This window comes from Loxodonta africana, chromosome 1, assembly GCF_030014295.1.
Source record: "Loxodonta africana isolate mLoxAfr1 chromosome 1, mLoxAfr1.hap2, whole genome shotgun sequence".
Taxonomy (NCBI): domain Eukaryota; kingdom Metazoa; phylum Chordata; class Mammalia; order Proboscidea; family Elephantidae; genus Loxodonta; species Loxodonta africana.
The window spans coordinates 2,453,921-2,479,838 of record NC_087342.1 but is presented as its reverse complement, the minus strand read 5'-3'; the positions used below and the strand labels follow the sequence as shown (position 1 = coordinate 2,479,838).

General features: G+C 40.8%; 1 protein-coding gene across 1 annotated transcript in view; it reads right to left on the bottom strand.

Annotated features, from left to right (window-relative positions):
• Positions 1-25,918, bottom strand: part of SIDT1 (SID1 transmembrane family member 1) — a 140,846-nt gene that overhangs the window by 61,424 nt on the left and 53,504 nt on the right. The window contains exons 4-10 of the mRNA XM_064280572.1: positions 22,430-22,475; positions 19,482-19,583; positions 18,757-18,840; positions 16,673-16,760; positions 14,897-14,968; positions 14,353-14,446; positions 7,967-8,010 (exon numbers count right to left, since the gene is read on the bottom strand). Coding sequence (XP_064136642.1) covers positions 7,967-8,010; positions 14,353-14,446; positions 14,897-14,968; positions 16,673-16,760; positions 18,757-18,840; positions 19,482-19,583; positions 22,430-22,475 — 530 coding nt within the window. The remainder of the gene's footprint in view (positions 1-7,966; positions 8,011-14,352; positions 14,447-14,896; positions 14,969-16,672; positions 16,761-18,756; positions 18,841-19,481; positions 19,584-22,429; positions 22,476-25,918) is intronic.

Below are 25,918 nucleotides of genomic sequence, written 5' to 3'. Positions count from 1 at the left end.
TTATGTAGTATTCTAAATCCTTTGTTGTCATTTCAACAATGCCACAGCATCTTCACCAGTAGTAGATTCCATCTCAGGAAACCATTTTCTTTGCTCATCCATAAGAAACAACTCCTCATCTGTTAAAGTTTTATTATGAGATTGCAGCAATTTAATCATATCTTCAGCCTCCACTTCTAATTCAAGTTCTTTAGCAAGTAAAATTTTGCTGAAGATCATTCAAAAGGGGCTGCAGCAGTCCATCAATGGGGGACTGCCAAAAGTCAAGCTGGATTCAGAAGAAGACATGGAACAAGGGATATCATTGCTGATGTCAGATGGATAATGTCTGAAAGCAGAGAATACCAGAAAGACGTTTACCTGTGTTTTATTGACTATACAAAGGCATTCGACTGTGTGGATCATAACAAATTATGGATAACACTGTGAAGAACTGGAATTCCAGAACACTTAATTGTGCTCATGCAGAACCTGTACAAAGACCAAGAAGCAGTCATTCGAACAGAACAAGGGGATACTTCATTGTTTAAAGTCAGGAAAAGTGTGCAGCAGGGTTGTATCTTTCATCCTACTTATTCAATCTGCATGCTGAGCAAATAATCTGAGAAGCTGGACTATACGAAGAAGAATGGGGCATCAGGATTGGAGGAAGGCTCATTAACAACCTGTGATATGCGGATGACACAACCTTGCTTGTTGAAAGTGAAGAGGACTTGAAGACTTTACTGATGAAGATCAAAGACTATAGCCTTCAGTGTGGATTATACCTCAACACAAAGAAAACAAAAATCCTCACAACTGAACCAGTAAGCAACATCATGATAAAAGGAGAAAAGACTGAAGTTGTCAAGAATTTCATTTTACTTGGATTCACAATCAATGCCCATGGAAGCAGCAGCCAAGAAATCAAATGACATATTGCATTGGACAAATATGCTGCAAAAACTTTTTTAAAGTGTTAAAAAGCAAAGATGTCACTTTGATGTCTAAGGTGCACCTGACCCAAGCCAGGGTATTTTCAATTGCCTTATATGCATCTGAAAGCTGGACAATGAATAAGGAAGACTGAAGAAGAACTGATGCCTTTGAATTATGGTGTTGGTGAAGAATACTGAATATACCATGGACTACAAAAAAAAAAAATTTTTTTTTTTTTTTTTTTTTTTACCAAAGAACGAACAAATCTGTCTTGGAAAAAGTACAGCCGAAATGCTCCTTAAAAGCAAGGATGATGAGACTTCGTTTCACATACTTTGGACATGTTGTCAGGCGGGATAAGCCCCAGAAGAAGGACATCATGGTTGGTAAAGTAGAGGGTCAGCGACTAAGAGGGAGATCCTCGTCAAGATGGATTGACACAGTGGCTGCAAGGATGGGCTCAAGCATAGCAACAATTGTGAGGATGGTGCAGGACTGGGCAGTGTTTCATTCTGTTGTACTTAGGGTTGCTATGAGTCACAACCAACTTCACAGTAACCAATAACAATCACAACAAGATATTTCCACCACATCTGCAGTTACTTCCTTCACTGAGGTCTCGAACCCTTCAAAGTCATCCATGAGAGGTGGAATTAACTTAGTCCAAACTCCTGTTAATGTTGATATTTTGACCTCCTCCCATGCATCACAAATGTTCTTAATGGCATCTAGAATGGTGAATCCTTTCCAGAATGTTTTCAATTTCCTTTGCCCATATCTATCAGAGGAATCACTATCTATGGCAGCTATAGCCTTATGAAAGGTATTTCATAAATAATGAGATTTGAAAGTCAAAATTACTCCTTAATTCACGGGCTGCAGAATGCATGTTGTGTCAGCAGGCATGAAAACAACATTAATCTCCTTGTACATCTCCATCAGAGCTCTTGGGTGGCCAGGTGCATTGTCAAAGAGCAGTAATATTTTGAAAGGAATTCTTTTTTCTGAGCAGTGGGTCTCAACAGTGGGCGTAAAATATTCAGTAAACTATGTTGTAAACAGATGTAATGTCATCTAGGCTTTGTCTTTCCATTTCTAGAGCACAGGGGCAAGTAGATTCAGCATAATTCTTAAAGACCCTAGGATTTTCAGAATCGTGAACGAGCACTGGCTTTCACTTAAAGTCACAAGCTGCATTAGTCCCTAGCAAGGGAGTCAGCCTGTCCTTTGAGGCTTTGAAGCCAGGCACTGACTTCTCCTCTGTAGCTATGAGAGTTCTAGACGGCATCTTCTTCCAATATAATAAGGCTGTTTTGTCTACGTTGAGAATTGGTTGTTTAGTGTAGCCGCCTTCATCAATTATCTTCACTAGATCTTCTGGATAACTTGCTGCAGACCTTCTACATCGCACCTGCTGCTTTACCTTGCACTTTTATGTTATGGAGACGGCTTCTTTCCTTAAACCTCGTGCACCAACCTCTGCTAACTTCCAACTTCTCTTCTGCAGCTCCCTCACCTCTCTCAGCCTTCATAGAATTGAAGAGAGTTAGGGCCTTTCTCTGGACTAGTCTTTGGGTTAAGGGAATGTTGTGGCCGATTTGATCTTCTATCCAGACCCTAAAACTTTCTCCATATAAGCAATAAGGCTGTTTCGCTTTCTTATCATTCATGTTGTCACTGGAGTAACGCTTTTAATTTCCTTCAAGATTTTTTCCTTTGCATTCACAACTTGGCTAACTCTTGGTGCAAGAGGCCTAGCTTTTGGCCTATCTCAGCATGCCTTCCTCACTTAACTTAATCGTTTCTAGCTTTTGATTTAAAGTGAGAGACTTGCGACTCTTCCTTTCACGTGAACACTTAGAGGCTATGGGTTATTAATTGGTCTAACTTCAATACTGTCATGTCTCAGGGACTAGGGAGGCCCAAGGAGATGGACAGAGATGGGGGAACGGCTGGTCGGTGGAGCAGTCAGAGCACATACCCGGGGTTCCTGCTCAGAGAAGCTTCTAGTCCAGGGGAAGAGCGACGAGAAAGACCTTCCTCTAGAAGCGACAGAGAGAGAAACACTTCCCTGGAACTGACACCCTGAATTTGGACTTCTAGCCTACTAGACGTTGAGAAAATAAATTTCTCTTCATTAAAGCCATCCACCTGTGGTATTTCTGTTATAGCAGCACTAGATAACTAAGACATACCCCATAGGGTTTCCAAGGAGTGGCTGGGGGATTCAAACTGCCAGCCTTTTGGTCAGCAGCCTGAGCTCTTAACCACTGAGCCATCAAGGCCCTAAAACTTGCAAATAGTAAATGAAAATGACGCTAAAGTCAGGAAACCCAGAGTTGCTGGCATCTTGTGTTGCCAAGGGGCTATCTGAGAGGGAGGTGGGCATGTGCAGGTGAATGCTTGAGTTCAGCTGTGGCAGGAGCCTGGGATGATTTTGTAGGAGCTCGTGTTTTGTGTGTGAGTAATCAAGAGAAAAAAAAAAAAAGAAAGTAAAAATTAAAATTAAAGCAAGCCAACAAACTCAGGCTTTGAATTGGACTGAACAGGTTTGAAGCCCTGAAACAAACACAAAATCACTGTTTTGTTAGGTGACAACTTCATTGAAAAACAACAACAACAAAAAAAAGAGGCCAGCTCTGCAGATCTATTTGGACTTTGACAAATCACTGGTTTCTGGCTGGTAACTGAACCTGATCTGGCCTCCCTGCAGTCATGGGCCCTGTTCACCTTGAGGCGACAGCAGCACCAGATGGGTTCTCTGATGGGCCAGGGCACCAAGATTTCTCGTGTGCAATACAATTCTAGCACATACAGTGTTTTAAGTCAGTGAAATTTTATATGCAAAATTTACATATGAGATTGGCCAACATGGAGCAGTAGTCTGTCAATTATGCTTATGCCTAAAGCCTCCTTAACGGCAAAAATCAAAGCATGTCTACCCCATACCCAAAATTTCAATACGACTAATGTTCTGGAAAGATGATCCATATTTATCCTGTTTTCCGACTCCTCTGGCGCACTGTGGTATACCTCTAGGAGTCGGCTAACCCTGCTTTGTGATGATTCTCAGGTTTTTGGATAGACACTGTACTGGCCCACAAGGTTCTGGATGGATGAATTGGGGTGGCCCCATGTTGGCTGTGCCCAAGGAGTCTGCTCTGACTTGCTTGGTTAGAATTTCCCATGTGCCGAGCGCTGGGGAATTCAGGCCAGCTCATCAGTGCTCCTTGGATGTGTATATAACACATGGTTCAATTCCCAGCTGCTCCCCGTCAACGGCACTGTATTTAGAAAGCAGAATTTAACACAAAATTTCAGTCGATAGGACTGACCCACGATGGTCTGGTTGGGGATAAACAAGTACGGAAGTTTGTGAATGATCCCATCGTAATGTGGAAACTCACTCTGGTATGTTTTCTCTGATCATGTGCCCACTGCCGTCTGTCTACTTTGCTAAGATAGAACAGGATTTACTTGCACGACTTTTTTTTTTTTAAATGCTAAATGCTGTATCTGAGGAGAAAAAGATCATTTTATTTTTATCATGTTTGGGTCTTTCAGAAATTTTATGTTTATCATTGTCCTACTTCCTTGTGTCCCCACACATGCAAGGAGTAGAAAGCTGAAGAAGTCAAGGACATGAATGAGCTGCAATGAAATGTCATTTTTTTGCCCATTGGACGCCTATTCCAACTACTTCCGTGGTCAGTTTCAAATACTCAGGAGATAATGAAGGGAACCATTTATGGGAGGGTGTCAAAGCAGATTTGAATAAATAGGGAAACACTACATTCCTGGATGAGTAGATTATACATGAAAAATGTGTCAATTTTTTCCAAATCATTAATGGGATTGATGTAGTTCATATAAAAATACTACTCAGATTTTTCTTAGAACTTTATTCTAAAATTCATCTACAACAAAAGCTGGGCAAGAAAAGCCAAGGAAATTTGGAAATAGAAGAGAGCCAGAACTAGAGCTTGAGACCCACTGCCTTAGAGTCTCATAGGGTTGCTATGAGTCGGAATCAGCCCAGTGGCAAGAAGTATGGGCCTTAGAGTCTGATGATGCCCTGTGCTCCTTGCTCTGCCAACCTCAGCACTCTCCTTCTCCCCACTGGGCCCTGCTCTTTGCTAAAAACTTGATTCACTAATGGCCTATCCAGGTATGAATCTGGTTGACCATTTGGTTCTTAAATCCACACTCTTGTCAGGCTAGTTGAGCTCTCTCGCTTGAGTAAGTAACATTCTCTTAGGCTGCACCCCAAGCTCATGTAGAGAGCTCATGTGGTCCCAGAGGCCTGTGAGGGGCCCTTCGTTAGCCTCTCTTCCCATCTGGCAACTGCATTTGTGCTGAGGCTCTTTAACAACGATGTGAAATGTGGGGTTACAGGTATCCTGACAGAGCTAGTAGGGGGTTGTTTTTAGAGTGCAGAGCCTTTCCTAGCACCACTCAGGTTATCACAGAGGTCCTGTCATAAGTGTTACAGTGATACGTGAATAATACCATATCTATTCATTCATACCGCAATTAAGGATTCCTTCAAGGCCTCTAAGGCGGCTCTTTACCAACCCTGCTGCTACCTCACTTGGGCTCCAAGTTTCTTGTTCTTCATCCCGTGAAATATGAAAGAAATTACTTTACTTTTTTAGTTCAGTTGGAGGCAATGTTGACAGTTTGCAAATACAACTTAATTGAACAACTGCAGACAAATCAAAGAAAAACAAAAATAGAGGAGCTAACAGATTTAATGAATGCAGCCTTCCTGTCATTTTCTAACTAATGTAGAGCTGTCACCAATTTGGTGACTTATAGGGACCCAGCTCCATTTCTTCCACTTCAAGCATACCTGAGGTGAAAGGGTTAGGCCAAGTTCCTCAGGTATCTAGTTCCATGTTGATTTGGGCAGACACCTTGCTAAGTCCAGTGGGATTTCCTCCCTTTTCAGACACTGCTCCTAGCATTTTCTCTGGGCACCAGCCACCAGGTCATTTCTTGTGACTCGGAACTCCACTGAACTTCCTGAAGCCCCCACAGTCACCACTGATTCTGGCCCTTGGGAAAGATTTTGTGTAACTTTGCTCTTCTCCAAAGGTACCTCCCCTGAATATCTCACATTAGTTTTCACATATGGTCCTCATTTGCCTCTGTCTCTTGCTCCTAACTGGTTTCTCAATGATTTAACTACCTGGTTGGTTGCTAAGGCTGGTTCTTCCCTCAGGCAGAGCTTGTACCTCATCCCCAACTCTAGAAGTAGGCCTGATTGATCTGTAGGTAAATCTAGTCCCTTGCAGTGACTATAAGACAAAGCATGTGATCCACTCTAGGCCAATGAAACATGAGAAGTTGGTGGGGGCTTCCGAAAAAGTCTTTCCTGCTGGACATTGTCAGATGAAAGCATGAGATCTGAATCATCTCACCATCAGCACTGGGAGTAAAGCAGAACCAAGAGAATGGCAGGGAAATGGATCAGAGCCACTGGACTTTAGTCAGTTCTGAAGTTCGCCCTTCTTTTCAATTTCCAGGGACAAGAGCCTCTTTATTAAGTATGTTTGGGATACATTTTGTTGTTGTTGCTGCTGCTTGCAGCCAAAGGATTCCCAGCTGATACATTTTTCCTCTTTTTTGGTCACTCATTAGTTTCTGTTTTCTAATTACCTCTTAGCTAATTTGCAGAACCTTTCTGACCTTGAAAAATGATCTAGCTCAAGTACAGCTCTGTTCGCATGTGCTTCAATGTAAAGGAGACCTTCTGAGTGTAGAATTCCTTTAATTATTACTACAACAATAAAATGACTTCACTCATACAGTAAAAATAACCGACCATCCGATCACAGAGGACCCAGTGGGATCCAACCCACTGGGCTTCTAAGTTCAACTAGGCCTATAATAAAAAAAAAAAAAAAAAAAAAAGGCCTATCGTAATAGCAAAATCGGGGAGCACTGTAGGAAAAAGGATGACATCCAGAGAACAGATAAGTTCATTTAAACATTTTTTGACTAAAAGGGAAAGTAGCACTTAGTATTTTGGAGCCACTAGAACAGGTGTTCTTTTAAAGCCCTCTCTACTGGCAGTTGAAAGTTTATTAAAACAAAGCACTTGGGGGCTGGAAAAATACACATGCTGACATTAAAGAAGAAAAATGTCAAAGGAAGGCAGGAGAAGTGAGCTCTCCAGCACAGGAAGTTTCCTGCTGGGTGAGGGCAACAGGTTAGAGGATGAGTTTGAGTCTTCCCAAGATTCTGTGGATTTATTTAACCATAGAAAACACAGAAAGAACTAAACATCTGCTACATTTGACTTAAAAATCAAGTCTCATTTTATCATTCCTTTTCCAATTATCACTCTGTGCCAAATAGCTATGAGCACTGAGTTACTTAGGCTGATTTAAGCTTTTTAAAATGGAAGACATTTAAAAATTTTTTTGGTCTTGATAAAAAGATTAGGCAACTAAATTCCTTTGTTCAAACTCTCAGAGTGAAGGAAAAGGCATATCACAGTGGTTTGGTATTTAGTTACTCTTGGATTTTCTAAAGTTAATATACACTTGAGTACACTTGCTAGTCTTGAATATTTCCATTTTTTAGATACTTGAACAAAAAAGCCTCGATATCATTTTGGGAAAAGTTAACTCCATATTAGAGTTGACACATTAAATTCTTACTACTGTTCATAACTCAACATTGGAATAAGATAACTATGAGCCATTATGTCTTAGAAAAGATTAATCTTTAAAAAATATGAGTGGCTGACAAACAGGCCACGGACAATTCAAGGACACTCCAAGCAAAGGTTCTTAGTACGAGCTCTATATCACAATAATTATTAACTATAAAGAGTGATTCTTACTAGCTCTGCCATCCTTAGAATGTCTGCAGATTACACTACTCTGTGGGATAAGAATCAAGGGATTACACTACTCTGTGGGATAAGAATCAAGGGAGGGTTTGGAAATTGCAAAAGGCAGAGAGGTAGAGGTATCGAATGGGATGTAGCCACACCATCTGACATCTTTTCTGAATGGAAACCAGGCATTTTTCTTACCATCACGGGAACCAAAGCCTCCATCAATGGGTCTTCTCTGAAACCTGCAAAGAAGAACACACACATGAGAAAAAACCTTAGCAGTTTACATTTGTTCCCTGTAGACTTCGCCTGCCAGGAACTTTTAAAAATAGACCTTTGGATGTGGAGCTATGAGTTGGAATCAACTCAACGGCAACAGGTTTTTTTTTTTTTGGTTGGATGTGGAGAAACTGGGCCCCTGATATATTGCTGGTGGGATTTGTAAAATGGTCCAGCCACTTTGTTCTGGAGATTAGGAGATGTGGACATATTTCGGGTCCCATTATTCAGTCTACCACATCATCTTAACAATATGAAGTCTTCTAATCTATGCATGTGGGATGTCTTTCCATTTATTTAGGTCTTCTTTAACCTCTTTCAATGATATTTTGTAATTTTCAACAAACAAATCTTTCATTTTCATTAAATTTATTCCTAAGAATCTTATTCTTTTTGATGCTATTGTAAATGGAATTGTTTTCTTAATTTTATTTTCAGATTGTTCATTGCTGGTCTATAGCAATACAATTGATTTTTGTACATTGATCTTATATCCTGCAACTTTGTTGAATTTGAGGTTTCTTTTTAGAGTAATGAAAATATTCTGAAATTAGATAGCAATGATGGTTACGCGGCTCTACAAATACACTAAAAAACCAAAGAATTGTACACTTTAAAGGGGTAAATTTTATGGTATGTGCACTATATCTCAATAAAGCTGTTATTTAAAAACTAGGCATACCATTTGGGAATGTCTATAAAAATTAAATAAAAATTAAATAAAAATTAAAACGTGCATTACCCTCTTCTTCCAAAATGGGCCTCCTTTTTTGCGTGTGAGGTTGAGAGAGGTAGGAAGGAAAGCTGGGAGCCAGATATGTTCATGCTTTGATGCAGGCTGTTATTTACTTCCAAATGAGGGTTTCAAGAAGTCGCACATCCCTGATCCTGGTGTGTTTGCTGGAAGAAACTCTCTTCATGTCTCTTGTTCCTAGATATACCAAACTCATCCCTGCCTTGGGGCCTTTGTACTTGCTGGTCTCTGCCTGAGCCACTCTGTCCCCAGAAGCTCACGTGGGTGGCTCCTTCCTGCCATTCGAGTCTTGAGACAGACAGGCTGTCCCTGCTGACCAAATCTAAGGTAGCCTCCTCAACCCAATCATTTCTGTAACATCGCTGTGTTTGCCTCCTCATGTCTCTAGCTGAGATTATTTTGCTTATTAATTGCTTACCTGCTTATTATTTGTTTCTCCCCTCTAGAAGGTAAGCTCCAGGAGAGCAGGGATCTAGACTGTTTTGTTCACCACGGTATTGCTAGCCCCTAGCATAGTGCCTTGCACGCAGGAGGTGAAAACTAAGGATTTGTTGAATGAACAAGGCATGGGGCGGTGGGGCGGGGGGGGGGGGCACATTCTTTCTTTCTTTGTGACTGTTTGTTTTATTGTACTTTAGATGAAGGTTTACAGAACAAACTAGTTTCTCATTAAACAGTTAGTACACATATTGTTTTATGACACTGGTTAACCACTCGGTGACATGTTAATAGTCTCCCCTCTCAACCTTGGGTTCTATATTACCAGCTTTCCTGTTCCCTCCTGCCTTCTAGTCCTTGCCCCTGGGCTGGTGTGCCCCTTTAGTCTCGTTTTGTTTTATGGGCCTGTCCAATCTGTGGCTGAGGTGGGAACCTCAGGAGTGACTTTGTTACTGGGCTGAAAGGGTGTCCAGGGGCCATACTTGGGGTTTCTTCAGTCTCTATCAGGCCAGTAAGTCTGGTCTTTCTGTTTGAGTTAGAATTTTGTTCTACGTTTTTCTCCAGCTCCGTTCAGGACCCTCTATTGTGAGATCCCTGTCAGAGCAGTCAGTGGTGGTGACAGGCACCATCTAGTTGTACTGGACTCAGTCTGGTGGAGGACGTGATAGATGTGGTCCACATATTCTTTCTTAGTGTCAGAAAGCCAGATTAGCTATCCCCTTCCCCGTCCACCTGAGCAGTTAGCACTTGGCCTGTCCTAGCTTGCAAAGTGGGCTCCAGTGAAGTTCCTTCATAACTCTGTTGGTGACACTGACTCCAAGAAACTCTGTGGACTCATAAAAGACAATCTGTTGGAATTGTGTGTTTGTGTTAATAGGCATCACCCACATCTGCCCTAGATTTTGGAGCTGACAAAATTCTTCAGTTAGAGAAGTTGAATGATTACAAAGCTAGGGTGAGGCAGGCTGTATCCAGGGAACAAAGGAAAAAACTGTAAATGATAACTGTGCTAGAGTGACTGCAAAAATGACTGCACCCCTGCATGTATCCAGCTCCTCTGATCAAAAGATGGAGTCTATATCTTCACCTTTTGAATCTAGGCTGGCCTCACAACTTGTTTTGGCCAATAGAATGAAAGGGAAGTGACGCTGTTCCACTTGTGAACCTACCCCTTAAGGAGGCCTTGTACTCTTCTGCTGTCTGTCTTGGAGATACAATAAGCCTGTGCTAGCCTGTTGGAGGATGAGAGACCAAGTGCAACCAAGGTCCTTCAAGAACAGCTAGTTCCTAGCTGACCCTCCAGCTGGTTGTACTCATGACTACATCCAGCTAAGATCTGCTGAGCCCAGTCCAGATTAGCAGGAATCATCCACCTGGCCCAGAGATTTGCCAGCAAACTTGAATATTTATTGCTGTAAGCCAGTGGGGTTTGTGCATGTATGGGTTTTTTTTTGTTTGTTTTCTTTTTTAATGCAGCCTTATCGTGGCAATGGATAACTAATACAAGAATGTGCAGTTTGAACTCAACGTCCACCAGAGTAGTTGAGAGGCACAAATAAGAAAACATGTGTGTAGTGCTTGGCCCTGGACCTGCATATTCATTGTTGCTGTTTGACCTTTCAGAAGCAGATCCCCAGACCTGTCTCCTGAGGCTCCTCTGGGTGGGTTTCAACTGCTAACCTTTTAGCTAGTGGAAGTCAAGTGCTTAATCGTTTGTGACACCCAGGGACTTGGGCTTAATAAATATTTGTTGAGTGGATTGGGCCTTGTGGGTGGCGGTGTTTAGGTTCAGGCCAATACAGCATAAAAACACTTTGGATTCTTAGCTCCCTGAGGGCGGGGCATGTCTCTTATCATCGCTTTTCATCCTAATTTCATAGCATGAACTACAAAACTCACATGTATTAATAATGAGGTACGGGGGCTCACCGAGCAAATGGCATTATGCTGTGAGGACTGGCTTCATATGGCTTTGGAGGAAACTTTGTGTTATTAGTTCAGTCAAGGAGGAGTTCTCTCCCTGTGAGCGTTTTCCTTCAGTCTAGTCTCCTACTTAAAATGCCACATAGTTCTTATGTCTTCAGATTTCTATTTTCAGTTTGTCTATATTTAGAAAAACTCTATGCGTGTGCCTTTGACTGTAGGAAAAATAATGTGGCAGCTAGAAGTTTCAACAGAGCCTTATAACACAGTTTTCAAAAACTGCATTTGCTTCACCAGGCTGAATAACAAACAACTTTAGGGAGTTTGATATCCCATTATTAACTTATTTTTTTATTGCGGTGAAAATATATCCAATGAAAGATTTACCCATTCAACGATTTCTACATGTATAATTCAGTGACATTGATTACATTCGTGCTGTGCACCCATTATCACTCTCCTTTTCCAAATTATTGCACCACAGTTAACATAAGCTCAATATCTATGAAGCAAAATCTCCTTCTTTCCCCTTCCCTTCCACCTCTGGTAACTACTAATAATCTTTGGTTTCTATATATTTTATATATTTGGGATCACATACTATTTGTCCTTTAGCAACTAACTCATTTCGCTCAGCGTAATGTTTTCAAGGTTCACCCATGTTGTGGTATCAGGACTTCATTTCTCTTTATGGTTAACAGTCCATTGCACGTATACACAATATTATGTTTATCTATTCATCTGTTGATATTTCAGTTGTTTTGACTATTGTCATCCAATCAATGTATTTTCTGATTTCTCCATTATATACTTACTCTTCCCCCCCCTCCGCCCCTTGTAACTACTAAGCCATTGGTAGGCAGGCACTGTAAGGCTATGCAAACAGCTTGACCCTCATCAGAATCTCCCTCTGGAGATAACATCTAATGGTGATTCTTAACCTGATCCAATCTTTACTATGATGTTTGCAAAGATGTGGCAGTCTGCTTCGGTAAAGACTTACAGCCTTGGAAATCCTACAGGAACAGTTCTACTCTACTCTATTGGGTCGCTATGAGTTGGAATCCACTTGATGGCAATGAGTTTGGTTTGTTTTTGGTTTGCAAAATGATGCCCTTCCAACTCCAGCACTCCCTCCAGTCAGGTCCAGGTGTCCTACTGCAAACAAGAGTCCTCCCTTCTACTGTCAGTATCTGCTAACCATTCTTTACCCTCAAGTGTATCTGTTTCAGTAACTGTTGAATTCACTGAGTGCATATCTATGGGTATGTAGACCTTTCTTTCCATCCTTCCTTTATTGACATGGGCTCATGAATTTTTATTTTTTTCAATAGCTTATAATTCATTATTATTCTCAGATTTGGCTAGTGGTAGTTGCAAGTTTTCTTGAAGGCAGTAACTCAAAGTATCATAAAGGTCACAGGAGGGTGTTATTTTTAGAGTCAGAGAGAGGCCAGTATTATTGAGATAGTTGTATCACTGAGGTAGCCATGAGGTCTTTCTACAGATGTGGTTCATCTCTTTCAAGAGTCTCAGAACTCTATGTCAGCTTTGTTTTCTTTACATGTTCAAGGGGAGAAAGAACATTTGTTTATTGTAAACCTCCTGCCATTCTTTTGTAGTTGTTTCTCAGAGAGCACAACAAAGAATGGAATTCTCAAGCTCCAGGCCTGCTGAGAGAGGCAGGAGAGACTCAGCTGTTTTTACTAGGAGAGGCTCCAAACTATCAGAAAGGGAAAGTTCCTTGGTAAAATGATAGAACCATTATCCTCCCCCACCCCTCTTTTTTAAATAGTATTTTATTGTATTTTCAGTAGAAGTGTAAATAGCAAAACACATTCTTATTCAACAATTTCTACACACACAGTTCAGTGACATTGGTTACATTCTTCACATTTTATCAACATTCTCATTATTTCTGTTCTAGTTGTACCATTCCCATTAACCTAGTCTCACAGTTCCCAACTTTCTCATCTATGCTTTAGATATTTGTTGACCATTGGTCTCATATAGATTGTTTTTTAAAAGAACGTCACTTTATGAGCTAACCTGCTATTTAGCTCAAAGGTAACTTGAGGGGATAGTTTTGGTTCAAGGCTTAAAGAATATCTCAGGGCAATAGTCTTGGGGATTCCTCCTGTCTCAGTGGGTCCAGTAAGTCTGTATTTTTTGGACAATTTGAAGTTCTGGTCTACATTTTTCTTCCTCTTTATCAGGATCCATCTATGTGGTTCTGATCAGAACATAAGTAGTGGTAGCCGGGCACCGTCTTATTCTTCTCCTCTAGGGGTAGAGGAGCCCATGGTTCATATAGCCCATTAGTCCTGTAGACTGGTTCCTTCCCTGATTCTTGGGTTTCATTCTTTCTCTTTTTCTCCAGACAAGTGAAGACCAATAGTTGTATTTTAGATGGTAACCACCAATGAATTTTGGTCTCTGTATACATAAAAAACCTGTTGCCGTAGAGTCGATTCCGACTCATATAGAAAATGTCAATTTATAAAAGTGAGATCATACAATATTTTCCTTTAGTGATTGACTAACATCACTCAGCATAATGTCTTCTAGATTCATCCATGTTCCAAGATATTCCAGGAACTCATCTTTCTTTATGGCTGCAGAGTATTCCATTGTATATATGTACCACATTTTGTTTATACATTCATCCATTGATGAATACCCCTCCCCCACTTTTTTTATCTTTCAAGGGACATTTTGCTAGAAAATTGATGCTTCAACAGTAGGAAAGCACCTAGTAATATAGTATCAAAGCATATTATTCCTGCTATTTATTGTTTTTTTTCAAGATTTATTTTAGACATTATTCTACTTTTTGATAGAATGTTTAAAGTTGTTTCTAAATCTCCATATTTGGAAGAACAGATAATTTCCCATATTTTGTGGGATTTATAGTAAGTATTTTCTTGTCTACAAAATGCATAAGCTGCTTTTTTGTTGGGTTTCATTAACTACAAAAATAACTAACTCTCTGTCAGCACTTACTATGTGCAGGACATTGATGTACACACTGCAGTTATATTTTTATTTTGTGAGGTAAAATATCACCTCATTTGCAGATGAGAAAACTAAAGCACAGAGAGGTTAAGTAACTTGCCTAAGGGGCACTCAGTCAATGTGGCTCTAATCCATAGGCTAAGAGGGTTAACGTTTCTTGAAACTCTTGACATACCTGACATAATGGACAAATCCAACAAGCAGGCTTCCCAAGTAGAATAAGAAGAAGATGAAGAAACTGAGAAGAATGGATTCCTTATAAACGGATCCTGGAGGAAGAGAAACAACTTGGGTCAAGTTGACCTCAGGAGAAAAGAGGACAGTTGATGTTCATGTTCAGGACAGAACAGTTTCAAAGGCCCCACACCCACTGTGCCTATTATTAAGTCCTAAGAAATTTCCATCAAGAAAAACAAAGCCACTTGAGGTTACCTAGACATTATCCACAAATGACTGTCATTGTCAGTGAGGACTTCCCAGTGGAAGCTGGGAAGAGACTGCCTGTACACGACTTCATAATGAGCACCCCTTCATTTTGGAAGGGATTTAGAAAAATGTTCTGGTTCCTTCTTCTATCTCTAGCGTGGACATATTTTAGTTTTCTTAAGATGAATCTGGAAGGAAGTCATCCTTTCTCTAGAAGGATAGCATTATCATTGACTCATACAATAGACTCCCTGATAGAAATTTCTCACCTGCTTCCTAGAGTCAACACTGACCTTTAATGGAAGGAACAATGGTTACTTTAAGGTTCTTTGTTCTGTGCAGATTCCAGGTCTGGTTCTCCTTTTCTGGTAAAAAAGAATAAGGAATGATGGATCAGACTAGGTTCTTGGCTTGTTAAATTTTTCAAAAAATGATCAGAATTAACTTTGGATGTATAATTTTATTTTAGTAAGAACTGGAGGAAAACCTAACCACTAAACATTCAAACCATCTAATGTTCCTTTTGGTTAAAACTTATAATTTGGTCTTTGCTTGGGTGCATTTTGGCAACACTCACTGATGCAAATGGGACCACAATCTCCCCTCCCCAGTGAAGGGTTGTAGACGTCCATGTGGCTCAAAATATCACAGACATCAGAAGAAAACAGCATCAGAAGTAGAAATCTACCTCTTCTGTTAGTTTGCATTTTTCTAGTCAGTTTTTTTCCCCCTTGTATAGTCTTTCAAGGACTTGTACTTTACCAGAAACTTTTGGCAATTATAAAACTCTTTTGTCGTTGTCATTGTGTGCCATTGAGTTGATTCTGACTCATAGTGACCCTATAGGACAGAGTGGAACTGCCCCATAAGGTTTCCAAGACTGTAATTTTTAGGGAAGCAGACTGCCACATCTTTCTCCCATGCAGTGGCTGGTGGATTAGAACCACTGACCTTTCGGTTAGCAGCTGAGCGCTTAACCACTGTGCCACTAGAGCTATGTAATTAGGTTAAAAAACAAACCAGCAGAAATCTCACCTAAATACCAAGGCAACCAGGCAACACGCATAGGGACAGGTTATCCAACAGGCAAGGTAAGCATGGTGCTTACGTTGCTTACCAGATCATCTGTAGTGAACAATTTCACATGGGCTTCACCACGTCTTTGAAATCCACGTGAAATTGTTCACTACAGATAGGTAGTAAGCACAAGTAAGCCTGTGCTTACCTTGCTTACTGGGTCATCTGCCCCGTCAGGGATTGTAAATTTGAAAAGAGGCTTCCATTCTGTAGGAGGGTGCTGTGGGGTTGGGAGAGAGTCAGTTGCCAGACATACCTAGAAGCAGAATCTTTGCTGTGGTGAAACATTCAAAATCGTTGACTACCAGTGATCTGGCCATGCAACAGAAAACACTCTCTGTGTTCACCGTTTATGATCATCAGCTGCCAGGGACTGTTTTCAATCAGCAGCCTGTTCTTTTCCCAAGATCGTTCCTGAATAGTTACTTATAACTATTTGGACTGCGCCTAGAGCTCACACAACCCCTGTCCGTGGGCTAAGTTGTCACAGTTTGCTTTCTTACTACCTTGTAAGGCACAAGTTTGGCAACTAGAATTGAGAAGTCTGAATTTTCCTGGTAATGCCTGGTGGAAAGGATGAATACTAATGAATATAAATGGCTCCATTAGGGCTGGCTACCAAAGCAATCTTAGGAAAAGGACCTGGTTTCTTGATTCACCGTAGAAGAGCATTACTTCATAGTAACAAATACTTGTTGAATAGAGGACCAGCTCGGTGATTACCCCTTATCGGATCTGAGGAAGTATAAAACTTTGAAAAGATGGAATGTATCACGTGACATTTTGTAATACTGAGAATATCTTTAGGTCTATCGTTTTCTTGCCTTTATTTATTTTTTTTCTGAGACTGTCTTGTCCAGTCACTGCTGACGGACCCTTGCTTAGTAAGAACTGGAGGTGGCGATAAAAGGTGCATGTTAGCTTTTGGCTCCCTGTCCATTGCCCTCCTTCAGGTTTGTCCTGGTAGGCCAGCACTCCTCACTATCTCTTACCCTGGATGAAGAAAGATCCTCCACAGGCATAGTCTTCAGGCTTTATCACAAACACCACGAAGAATTGCTCGCCTGGAAAATGCTTCTTCTGCATAAGACATAACAACCTTATGATAGGGCAGGCAAGAAAGACAGCCAGAAGGAGAAAGACCGTGGGGAGGAGGAAGGCAGAAAGAAAGAGAGAGAAGGCTAGTAAAATTCACCCCTGGCCCCTAACTTCTTCGAAAGGACTTTCACTTACTCATGATTCATATTCCAGATTTTCCATGACAAAATAACTGTTCCATCCAAGAAATTAAATAAACTGTTCTCATTTAAACTTATCTTTTTTTTTTTGTGCACACTTGAGTGCCCCATATAAAATATATATAAATAGTATGTCAACAGCCTCTGCTGAATAATTAATACTTGTATACGTTAAAACCTGTGAATGCCGAAACCTGCGTAAGGTGGAAATCTGTCAGAGAAGGAAAGTTCAGTATTTCCAATTAATAGAGAGTGACAGAAAAGTGGTAATTTGCACCCTGTCAAAGGTGGAAAACTTGCGAGACCTGGAAAAAAAAAGCCACTCTGGTCAAGTTCCAGCTCTCACAGGTTTCACTGTATTACATTTTCATTATTTTAAAATCTAAAGACAAACGACTTTCTTTGAAGTCACACAGTCAGCAATTAAAGAAATAATTTGGGTTAGGGAAGCAAAGACAGAAGCCCATAGACCTGAATTATAGTCCTGATTTTGACTTTTTCTAAGTTTGCTTCTCTGTGTCCCTTATTCATGAACAAAAGGGTGTTTGATAGGATGATCTTTAAGGTTGTTACAGTTTGGACATGCCATCGGGAGAGACCATCCCGTTTGGGGAAGTAGAGGGTCAGCAAAAATGACAGAAACCCTCAGTGAGATGGACTGACACAGCGGCCAGAACAACGGACTCACCCATGCCGACGACCGCGGAGACGGCCCAGGACCAGGCAACGTTTTGTTCTGTTGTGCACACGGTCGCTGTGAGTCAGCGCCGACTCACAGCAACTAACGAAATCAGCAAGAGTTCTAAGACTCTGTCTTTTTTATCACCCCCAAATTTCCGGTATCATGTTTAGCCAACTAAGAAAAGGGCCCAAGGATGAATCATAAGACCAAAAGAGAAGTGAGGATTCACTGCAAAATACATCCAAGGTAGAGAAGTACTGATATCCTCTGGGCTTCATTAATTTCGTGTCCTGAAGATATAAACTCCGAGGTGCCCAACTATACTTCTTTTTCTGTCCATTTTTATTTGGGACCACATGATGCTGGAATGCTGAGGAAGAAGTAAATCTTAAAAACAAGAGCAGACCTTTGGGATAGCAAATCCGAGGCCCTAGGTCATTAAAGCCTGACTGGTAGAAGGTTTTAGGTCTGATGCTTAAATTATAATTCATCTGTCTTCATTCTTTGCTTGTTATTCAACAAATAGTATTATCTTACTCCAAAGAACAGATCAAGGCGCAGGTACCTCAAGCTTAAGTAACCACCCTGAAGGCAGGGACAGAATCCCTTTTAAAATATTCCGGCATGACACGTGTACATATTTTGCTATAAAATTACCATTGAAATAGTAATGTAATTACAGATACCCAAAGGGTAAACTGATACACAAATATATTCTTTTGAACCTGTCCATTCTGTTTAGAGTTGAAGACCTCTTTTGGTTATAGTTACTGATACAAATTACTACTATGTGTCTCATTGCTTTAAATGGATCAGATAAATGCCAGCATAAAATCGGTATCTGTGATGAGAAGACTGGAACCTTCTGGTAGTCCATGGGACCTTACCTCTCTCTAAGGCATCTGCCAGATACATGTCCCACTACACCATGGTGTCCCAAGAATCTCCAAGGGGGAACAGGGCACCTGGCAGGAGAGTTTTGCTCCCCATTGTCTAGGCTTTGATTTTAGGCTCAGGGTTTTAAACCAACCAGAAAGGAAAAAGATACAAGGCACACAATGGATGGCCATCCCTTTTGGATGTTGGTCCAGTAGGTACCCTGACTATAAATCATGCATTGTCGTTGACAATAGTGACCAGAAAACCAATGTCTCACCTGTAGTGTGATGGCAGCTTTCTTGGTCATGGATTGATAGACACCATTAAATTCCACATTGTCGTCAAGATCATACACTGGACACTGTAGCACACACGGGGGTTAAGAAGGAAAGCATCACTGATGTCTATAATGTCATATCACACTTAGGCCCTCTCAGGGTCTTCTCAGCTGCATCACAGAGCAAGGGAGTCCTTACTAAGTCAGAAGCTGTAAAAGTTTTACTCCAGAGCAGTGATAAACTAGTCCTCTTAAAACTTGGTGCCTTGTTCTCTAAAGCCAAGATTACTTCCTATCAAAGAGAACTGTGAAAAGACTGTCTTAAAGCATATAGTACCCTTCCCATTCTTGATGAATAAATACCTTATGAGCTAGAAATGGACTAATGTTACAATGAAATTTTTAAAATAATAGAACAAATGGTAGGTTTCTATTCTATTTAACTTGTGCCACTCACAACTTGAACTTTCTTGTTCTTGGTCATGATTCTTCCTTTCTCTGTCATCTTATTTACTTATGAGGTGTCAACTATTCTTTATCTCTTCCAATCACTGCCTGAAAACATGGACTGCCCACTTGTGTGTGCAAGGTACTGTTTTTGTTATTTAGCAGTTATGGGGGATATGCGTAGTAAGAGGATGACACGGTCCCCACCTCTCTCTCTCACTTATTCTAGGACAATATAAGGCTCCATGTTGGAATGTGGACAAGTTATCAGGACTCACCATGATATTCTGGACGGAGACAATGGAACAGGGGTAAGCCATTTCAGATACCACTTTAATGATAACGGAGTCCACGTCTTTGGGAAATTTATACAGAAAATACTGAGAATAAGAAAAAGAAGGAGATAACGTTAAAATTAAGAAATATTTACAATTGCAAACTCAGAATTATTTTCATAGGAATAGGATAAATTCCTCTAATATTGGGCACAAAGTTCAGATGTAAATCTCAGTACCCGTTGCCGTCAAGTCAATTCCAACTCATACCTACCCTATAGCACAGAGTAAAGCTGCCCCACAGGGTTTCCAAGGAGCACCTGGTGGATTCAAACTGCCAACCTTTTGGTTAGCAGCCATAGCTCTTAACCGTTACGCCACCTGTACTTCCAAATCTCAGTAGATCTGCATTAATTCAGACATTGATTTATCTCATACATATTGAGCAACTGCTCTGTGCTCTGGCTCTGGGCCAGCCATTGGGGACATAACAGTGAACAAGGCGAAGAAGCTGTTTCATTACAACTTTGCTATTTTATTTACTATGCTATGACAGCACAATGATCATTTCTTTGTAGGGTAAATTTTGTTACACTTATTCTAGCTCTTACTTATAAGAAGAACCTCCCACCCCCACTTCATCCTTTGGATTAAGGATATGTCGATGTAATACGAGACAGAATTTTCTTCTGTGTGATCATTTTGAAATACGAAACTTCACCTTGTAAAGCCAATAAGCCTGTTCTTCAAGAATTTTTAGTGACCTTCTCATAGGCACCAGGCCCAATGTTCCCCTAGATCTCTTGCTAAAGAATCTATTTCCTGATTGGACTATAGTAAGAAGGTATTTGGATTCACAGACCAAGTTCTACACCTAAGACCCCAAAATATGTTCACAATTTTAGGCAGGCTGAGATACCTTTAATAGTATTTTTCGGATATGACCAGAATCAGGAAACATTTCTAATAGAAAGAGATTCTACTATTTAATTACTTAGATTATGAGTCCACTGGAAAAATGGACTCTAAATTAAAAACATGTTGCTAATGTTGAAGAAAGGGGACTTCTTCCCAGTAATTATAAATACGGTAACCGGTTGAGAGACTTGACATGAAATACGTGACGAAGATTTTGAGGAAAAGAACCAAGACAAGCTGCATCTCCTTGGGCTCTAATAAATCCAGCACCTTGAAAGAGATACAAGACTTAATTTTGCATCCCAACATCCTCTTTACTAACCTGATACTGAGAACCAGAGCAATAAAAATCAAATGTTTTTCAGTAATCTAAAACCTTCAACCTTCGGAGGGGGAAGAAATAAAAAATCTCAAAATTAAGCAGTGCCATTCACATGGCTGTTTATAAGTCTGTCTGTGCCTCATCACAGATGGCAACACCACCCCCCACAAATCCACTTGCTCTTTCATTTTGAAGCTTGATTCAAATATATATAACACAAATACACAGAATACAGGATTCCTCCAAAGATGAGTTCTCTGGAATCCTTGAGAGGTGTACTTGGTTCTTAGAGAGCCATACTTTGTAACTCAAGAGCACTTCCATGATTACTACAAGCAGTGATGACCATCATAAGAATATCTCTACATGGTAGTTGGTTTTGTGCATGTACCTACAGAAAAATTAGCATAAACCCCAAAGAGCTGGTTTCGACTCCAGTCCTGACAATCTGCTTTCACTGGAAAGAAGCAAATGACATGGACCCAAAGCAATAGCTGGAACTGAGGCTAAAAACTATCTTCTAGGTCCTGATGACTGCCCAGCTTTTACAGCCTGTTAATATATACAGGTAAAGAGGCAGACAGAGATGGCGAAGGTTGTCTAAGAATGTACAGTAGTTTGAGTGAGTTTACAGGAACAGAAAATCCTTTCCAGCGATTGAAGAGGATATAAAATAGAGACCAAAATAGGAACTGTTATGAGCAAATTAAGACTTTTACAGATGTCAAAAAATTTCTATTTTTGTTTTGTTAGTTTGTTTTACTGTATATTTTTTCTGGCTCAGGGCTTACATACAAATCGTTTAAGCTTTAATGTTTATATACCTTTTTAAAATAAAAAGAAACCACACTATATAATCATCACTGATTTTCAGCCTACAAGCCCTTCTGCTATAGTGCCCCACATTCTGTATATCATATTTTTTATGAACTTACTTTTCCTGTACTTGGGGTGAAATTTCCTCCTCCCTCTACTGGGTAGCTTCTTCCACTGCACCTAGTAACTAAAAAGCTTTCTAAATATTTCTTGAATTACAGTAAGTGGTCGATGAATGTTGAGGGCATGGGACCATGGGTGTGTGCCTATCACTGGGTGGCAGTATATACGCACTGCAGAGGCTTTCACTGAAAAGGGAAATTTAACCCTTAATAGGCGTGATGTGTGGTTTTTTAACTGGCTCATTCAGGGTTGGAAGAGCTGATGTTGTACATCTCTTCCCAGCTCTGTGTTCAATGACATCACGCTGGCAGCTTGAAATTGGCTATGATAGAGGTAATTATACTGCAGAAATGGGCAAACACTTCACATCAGGGCTTTCCAGTTGTTAAATATTTACCAGCACACCAAACCCAAAACCAAACTCACTGCCGTCAAGCTCCATGAGGGCAAAAGTTGTGTCTCTCTCTTCTTCACCTCTGTGTCCCCAGCACCTACAGCAGTCTATGTAACACAGTTCTTGGCACATAGTAGGCACACGATTTTCTGAATGAAGGTTGAACCAAGAAACATGTACAAACAAATATCATGCCTCCCATTTCAAATCAGTTAAGGTGCTAAGATTAAATGTTGTACCCCAAATTCCAAAAACACAAATATATCTCAAGTTGTGAAAAATCTAGGGAAACACCACATACTGACTGTACATTACCTTGGCTTCTCTGAGTAATACCAACAGGTTGAACGACAATACCTCTTGGAACCCTTAACTCACCTGAGGTTGAGAAGGGCTGGCAGCAAAATGAAAGGCAACATTCGTCCTGAGAAAAGGAAATGGGAGAGAGAAAAGGGAGGAAAACAAGCTTAAGTTAGCAAGCAAAAACCATTTATTTGAAAGCAAGCCATCTTAGACTAGAAGCAAGCACTTTTGTGAAGGGAGTTCTGGTCCCATCAAACTGACAAAGTAAATTGCAGGAGGACCTGGTTATTTCATCTCTAAAGAATGATCAAAGTCGGGGAAGGGGATAATTTTTATTCCTTTAAATATCCATGGATTTGTAGGTAAGTGAGGAAGTACTTTGCTTAATTTTGTAGAAATTTTTACCTTAGGACTCTTAAGATTTTATAATTAAGCACAGGGTTTAGGTGTCAAAAGGGGGCTGAAAAAAGTGAGAAAAAATAGACTTGAGGTCCTTTTGGCTAATGTAGACAACACTTCAAAGTAATCCTGCTGTGTCCATGGGGTAAGGTCATTAAGAAAAGGAAAATGGTGACTAGGTCATGACCACGGGATGGTCCCTAGAGATAACAGTGTGCTCTTCCTGTCCCCGAGCACCTGCTGCAATGGATGAAATTCTTCTCCAGGATTTAGTTCTCTTTGGGTTAGGCACTGCCTTCCATAACCCTCCTTTAAGATGCAAATACCACCAAAAGAATACAATGAAGAAGGTATTGTCTCTCCAATGAGTAATGTACTGTGAATTATTTTAGATACTTTCATTCCTCTGTGAAAGACAGCTATGATCAAGGCACTGAGGAAATGAAAGTCTTAGTGTGCAGGAAGCTTAAATTGTAGCAAAAACTGCTCTTGGTAGTAAGTATAGATGAAACAGCTCAAGAGGCTGGAAAACACAAAGACCAACTTGACTTTCTCTACAGTTTTGTAAAGGCTGTTTTGGGGGCTTTTGCTTTCTCTGGCTCTTGCTTCATCTTTAGCTGGGAAGATGACTCACGTACGTCGATTGCACTCTCAATGCTCAGGCTGCTGGAAAGGCATACCTGGGGGGGGGATTGCCCCCACCCCTCCAACTTTGCCTCTAGGAATCTGAACCTGAACTTCTTCAGGGGTCCCTCACCAGCTTCATCCTCTGGTACTCTCTGAAGAGTCTATCTCTCCACTTCTAATTTTCCTTTTATAAAAATTAAATGTCTTTTATTAAGGACTCTTAGAAAGGGCACGTCAGGGCATTGAATCCAGACATTTATACTTCGAGGTGCTATTTAGAAGTAACCCAAATCAGGCGCTAAAGGTTATAACCAACAAGTAGAGTGCAGGAAGACTAGGCTTGGAATTTAGCTCATGGCAGCTGATATAGTTTTTGTATGTCCACTTTCAACAGAAATTGTCATCGAGGTCAAGGATTAGTTCTGCTGAAATGCAGTTGAAAACTTCCAGCCTTAAGTCACTTAGAGAAAGTGACCAGTGTCAAACACTATCAACCAAGCTCTGTGTCTGCTCAGAGATTCCACAGCCAGAGTTCAGGGCCCGCAAGGCTGTGTGAGGCCTGGGCAGCAAGTGCCCTTTCGACTGGGTGTCCACTGTGAGGCACGTCATCTGCTGTTACCAGGACACCCTGGGGCCTTTACTCCTTTTTGTTGCCGGGTCAGGGGAAAGAAGATGACACTGGTTTTCTTGGCTAGCAACAGGCAGCATGATATTTCCAGCAGTCAGTTTTCTTTGGCTAGAAATTTATTTTTTCTCCCCCCCACCATTTGAATTCCAGCTGTAATACTGAGTGTATGGACGGAGATAGGAAATATCAATTTTTTTTCTTGCTCTTCGTGTTTTATTTGCTAATACAACGCATACAAGCTTTGAAAACATGTTGTTTTCTTTAATACTGAAGTGTTTAAGTTCTCTCTTTTTCATGGGGTCAATAGCATGGGCAAAATAAACATCGTGTCGGTTGTAGATGAAACCATATGAGTTCTGTTCCCTTCTCGGTGAAGCTTAGCTGAGGTGGGGAGGGTTTATTTTATTAAGGATCATTTACCAACAGAACAAAGCTAGTTGAGACTCATATTCACCTTTCGTTTTTAGAGAAGGAAGTACATGATTTTCAACTTATTTGTTTTAAAAGTTAGACACAGGAAACAAATGTTTAAAAAATACATATAAGAAAGGCTAAAAACTGATTTTGTTTTCTTGTTTTTGAAGCCATCAACTAATAGGTTCTTGTCAAGCAGACTAGCGAACTGAAGTCAGCCAGACACAGGGTTGGAAGAACAGAAAGGTTTATTCACGGTCTGCAAACTGGGAGACAGACAGGGTCTCATGACCTAAGGCTGCCTGCTCCCTGAACCAGGGCAGGTTTGCTCCTTTTATATAGAGTGACATACATGTGCATGAACAGTGAGGGCAGGGTCTTCAGTCTGGTGATGTGTGCACAGTCCACATTTTAGTGAACGGGTTTTTGCACATGGCTCTAAAAATACTGCGCACGGCCCTGAAACAAAGGCGAAGGCTTGATACTGTCACCCCAGGAAGGTAATACAGCAGGGAGATTTGAAGTCAGTGTGCCTGTGCCTCGGCCTCCTGCTAGGAGAAGTCAAGAAAACTGGGGATTTGACCAATCATGGTGAAGTGCTGTAAAAGTTGTAACAAAAAGGTAGCAAGAATAGACTTTTCTGAAAAACTATTATAGAATGGTTAATAACCCTTGATAACCCTTTCATGACTGCCTGCTTCGTTTTGGCTAGTTTGAGGAGGGAGGGAGGGGAAAGAAAGAGAGATGGGGTGCAGTAAGGGGGCAGGGAGAAGCGGTGGCTGAGAGGCAGACAAAAAGAAGGTAGAGGGAGGGGGGAAGACATACAGATGTGGAAGGAGAGGAAGAAAAACAGGAGAAAAAGGAAAGGGGTAGAGAGGAGGGGTATGTGGAAAGGAGGCAAGGACAAAGGAACGATGGTTTTTGAGGTGAGTGTTGGGACTCTGAGCTTCACAGAATCTTATTTATCTTATGAAATCCCCCAGCACAGAGCACAAAGGGTGTTCAAAACCCACGTTTGTTTGCTGAAGGAAATGATCACTCACTTGGACTATGGACTTCTGAATATCATCCCATGTTACCTTCCTGCTGCCATCTGTCATGAACTCTCTTACCTGTCCCCACGGCTCCTCCCTCCTGACCTCTCGGCATCTGTAATCCTACACCCCTCATGCCTCTGTACTCCAGCACTAAATCGTATCGGTTCTTTCCTTCAAACACCCAACTCTCTGAACTATGAGATAATACATTTCTATTATTTTAAGCTACCGAGTTTGTGGTGGAAACCCTGGTGGTGTAGTGGTTAAGTGCTACGGCTGCTAACCAAAAGGTCGGCAGTTCAGATCCACCAGGCACTCCTTGGAAACTCTATTGGACAATTCTACTCTGTCCTATAGGGTCGCTATGAGTTGGAATTGACTCGATGGCAAGAGGTTTGGTTTGGTTTTCAGTTTGTGTTAATTATTATGCTACCCCCAGGAAACTAATACACTGAACAT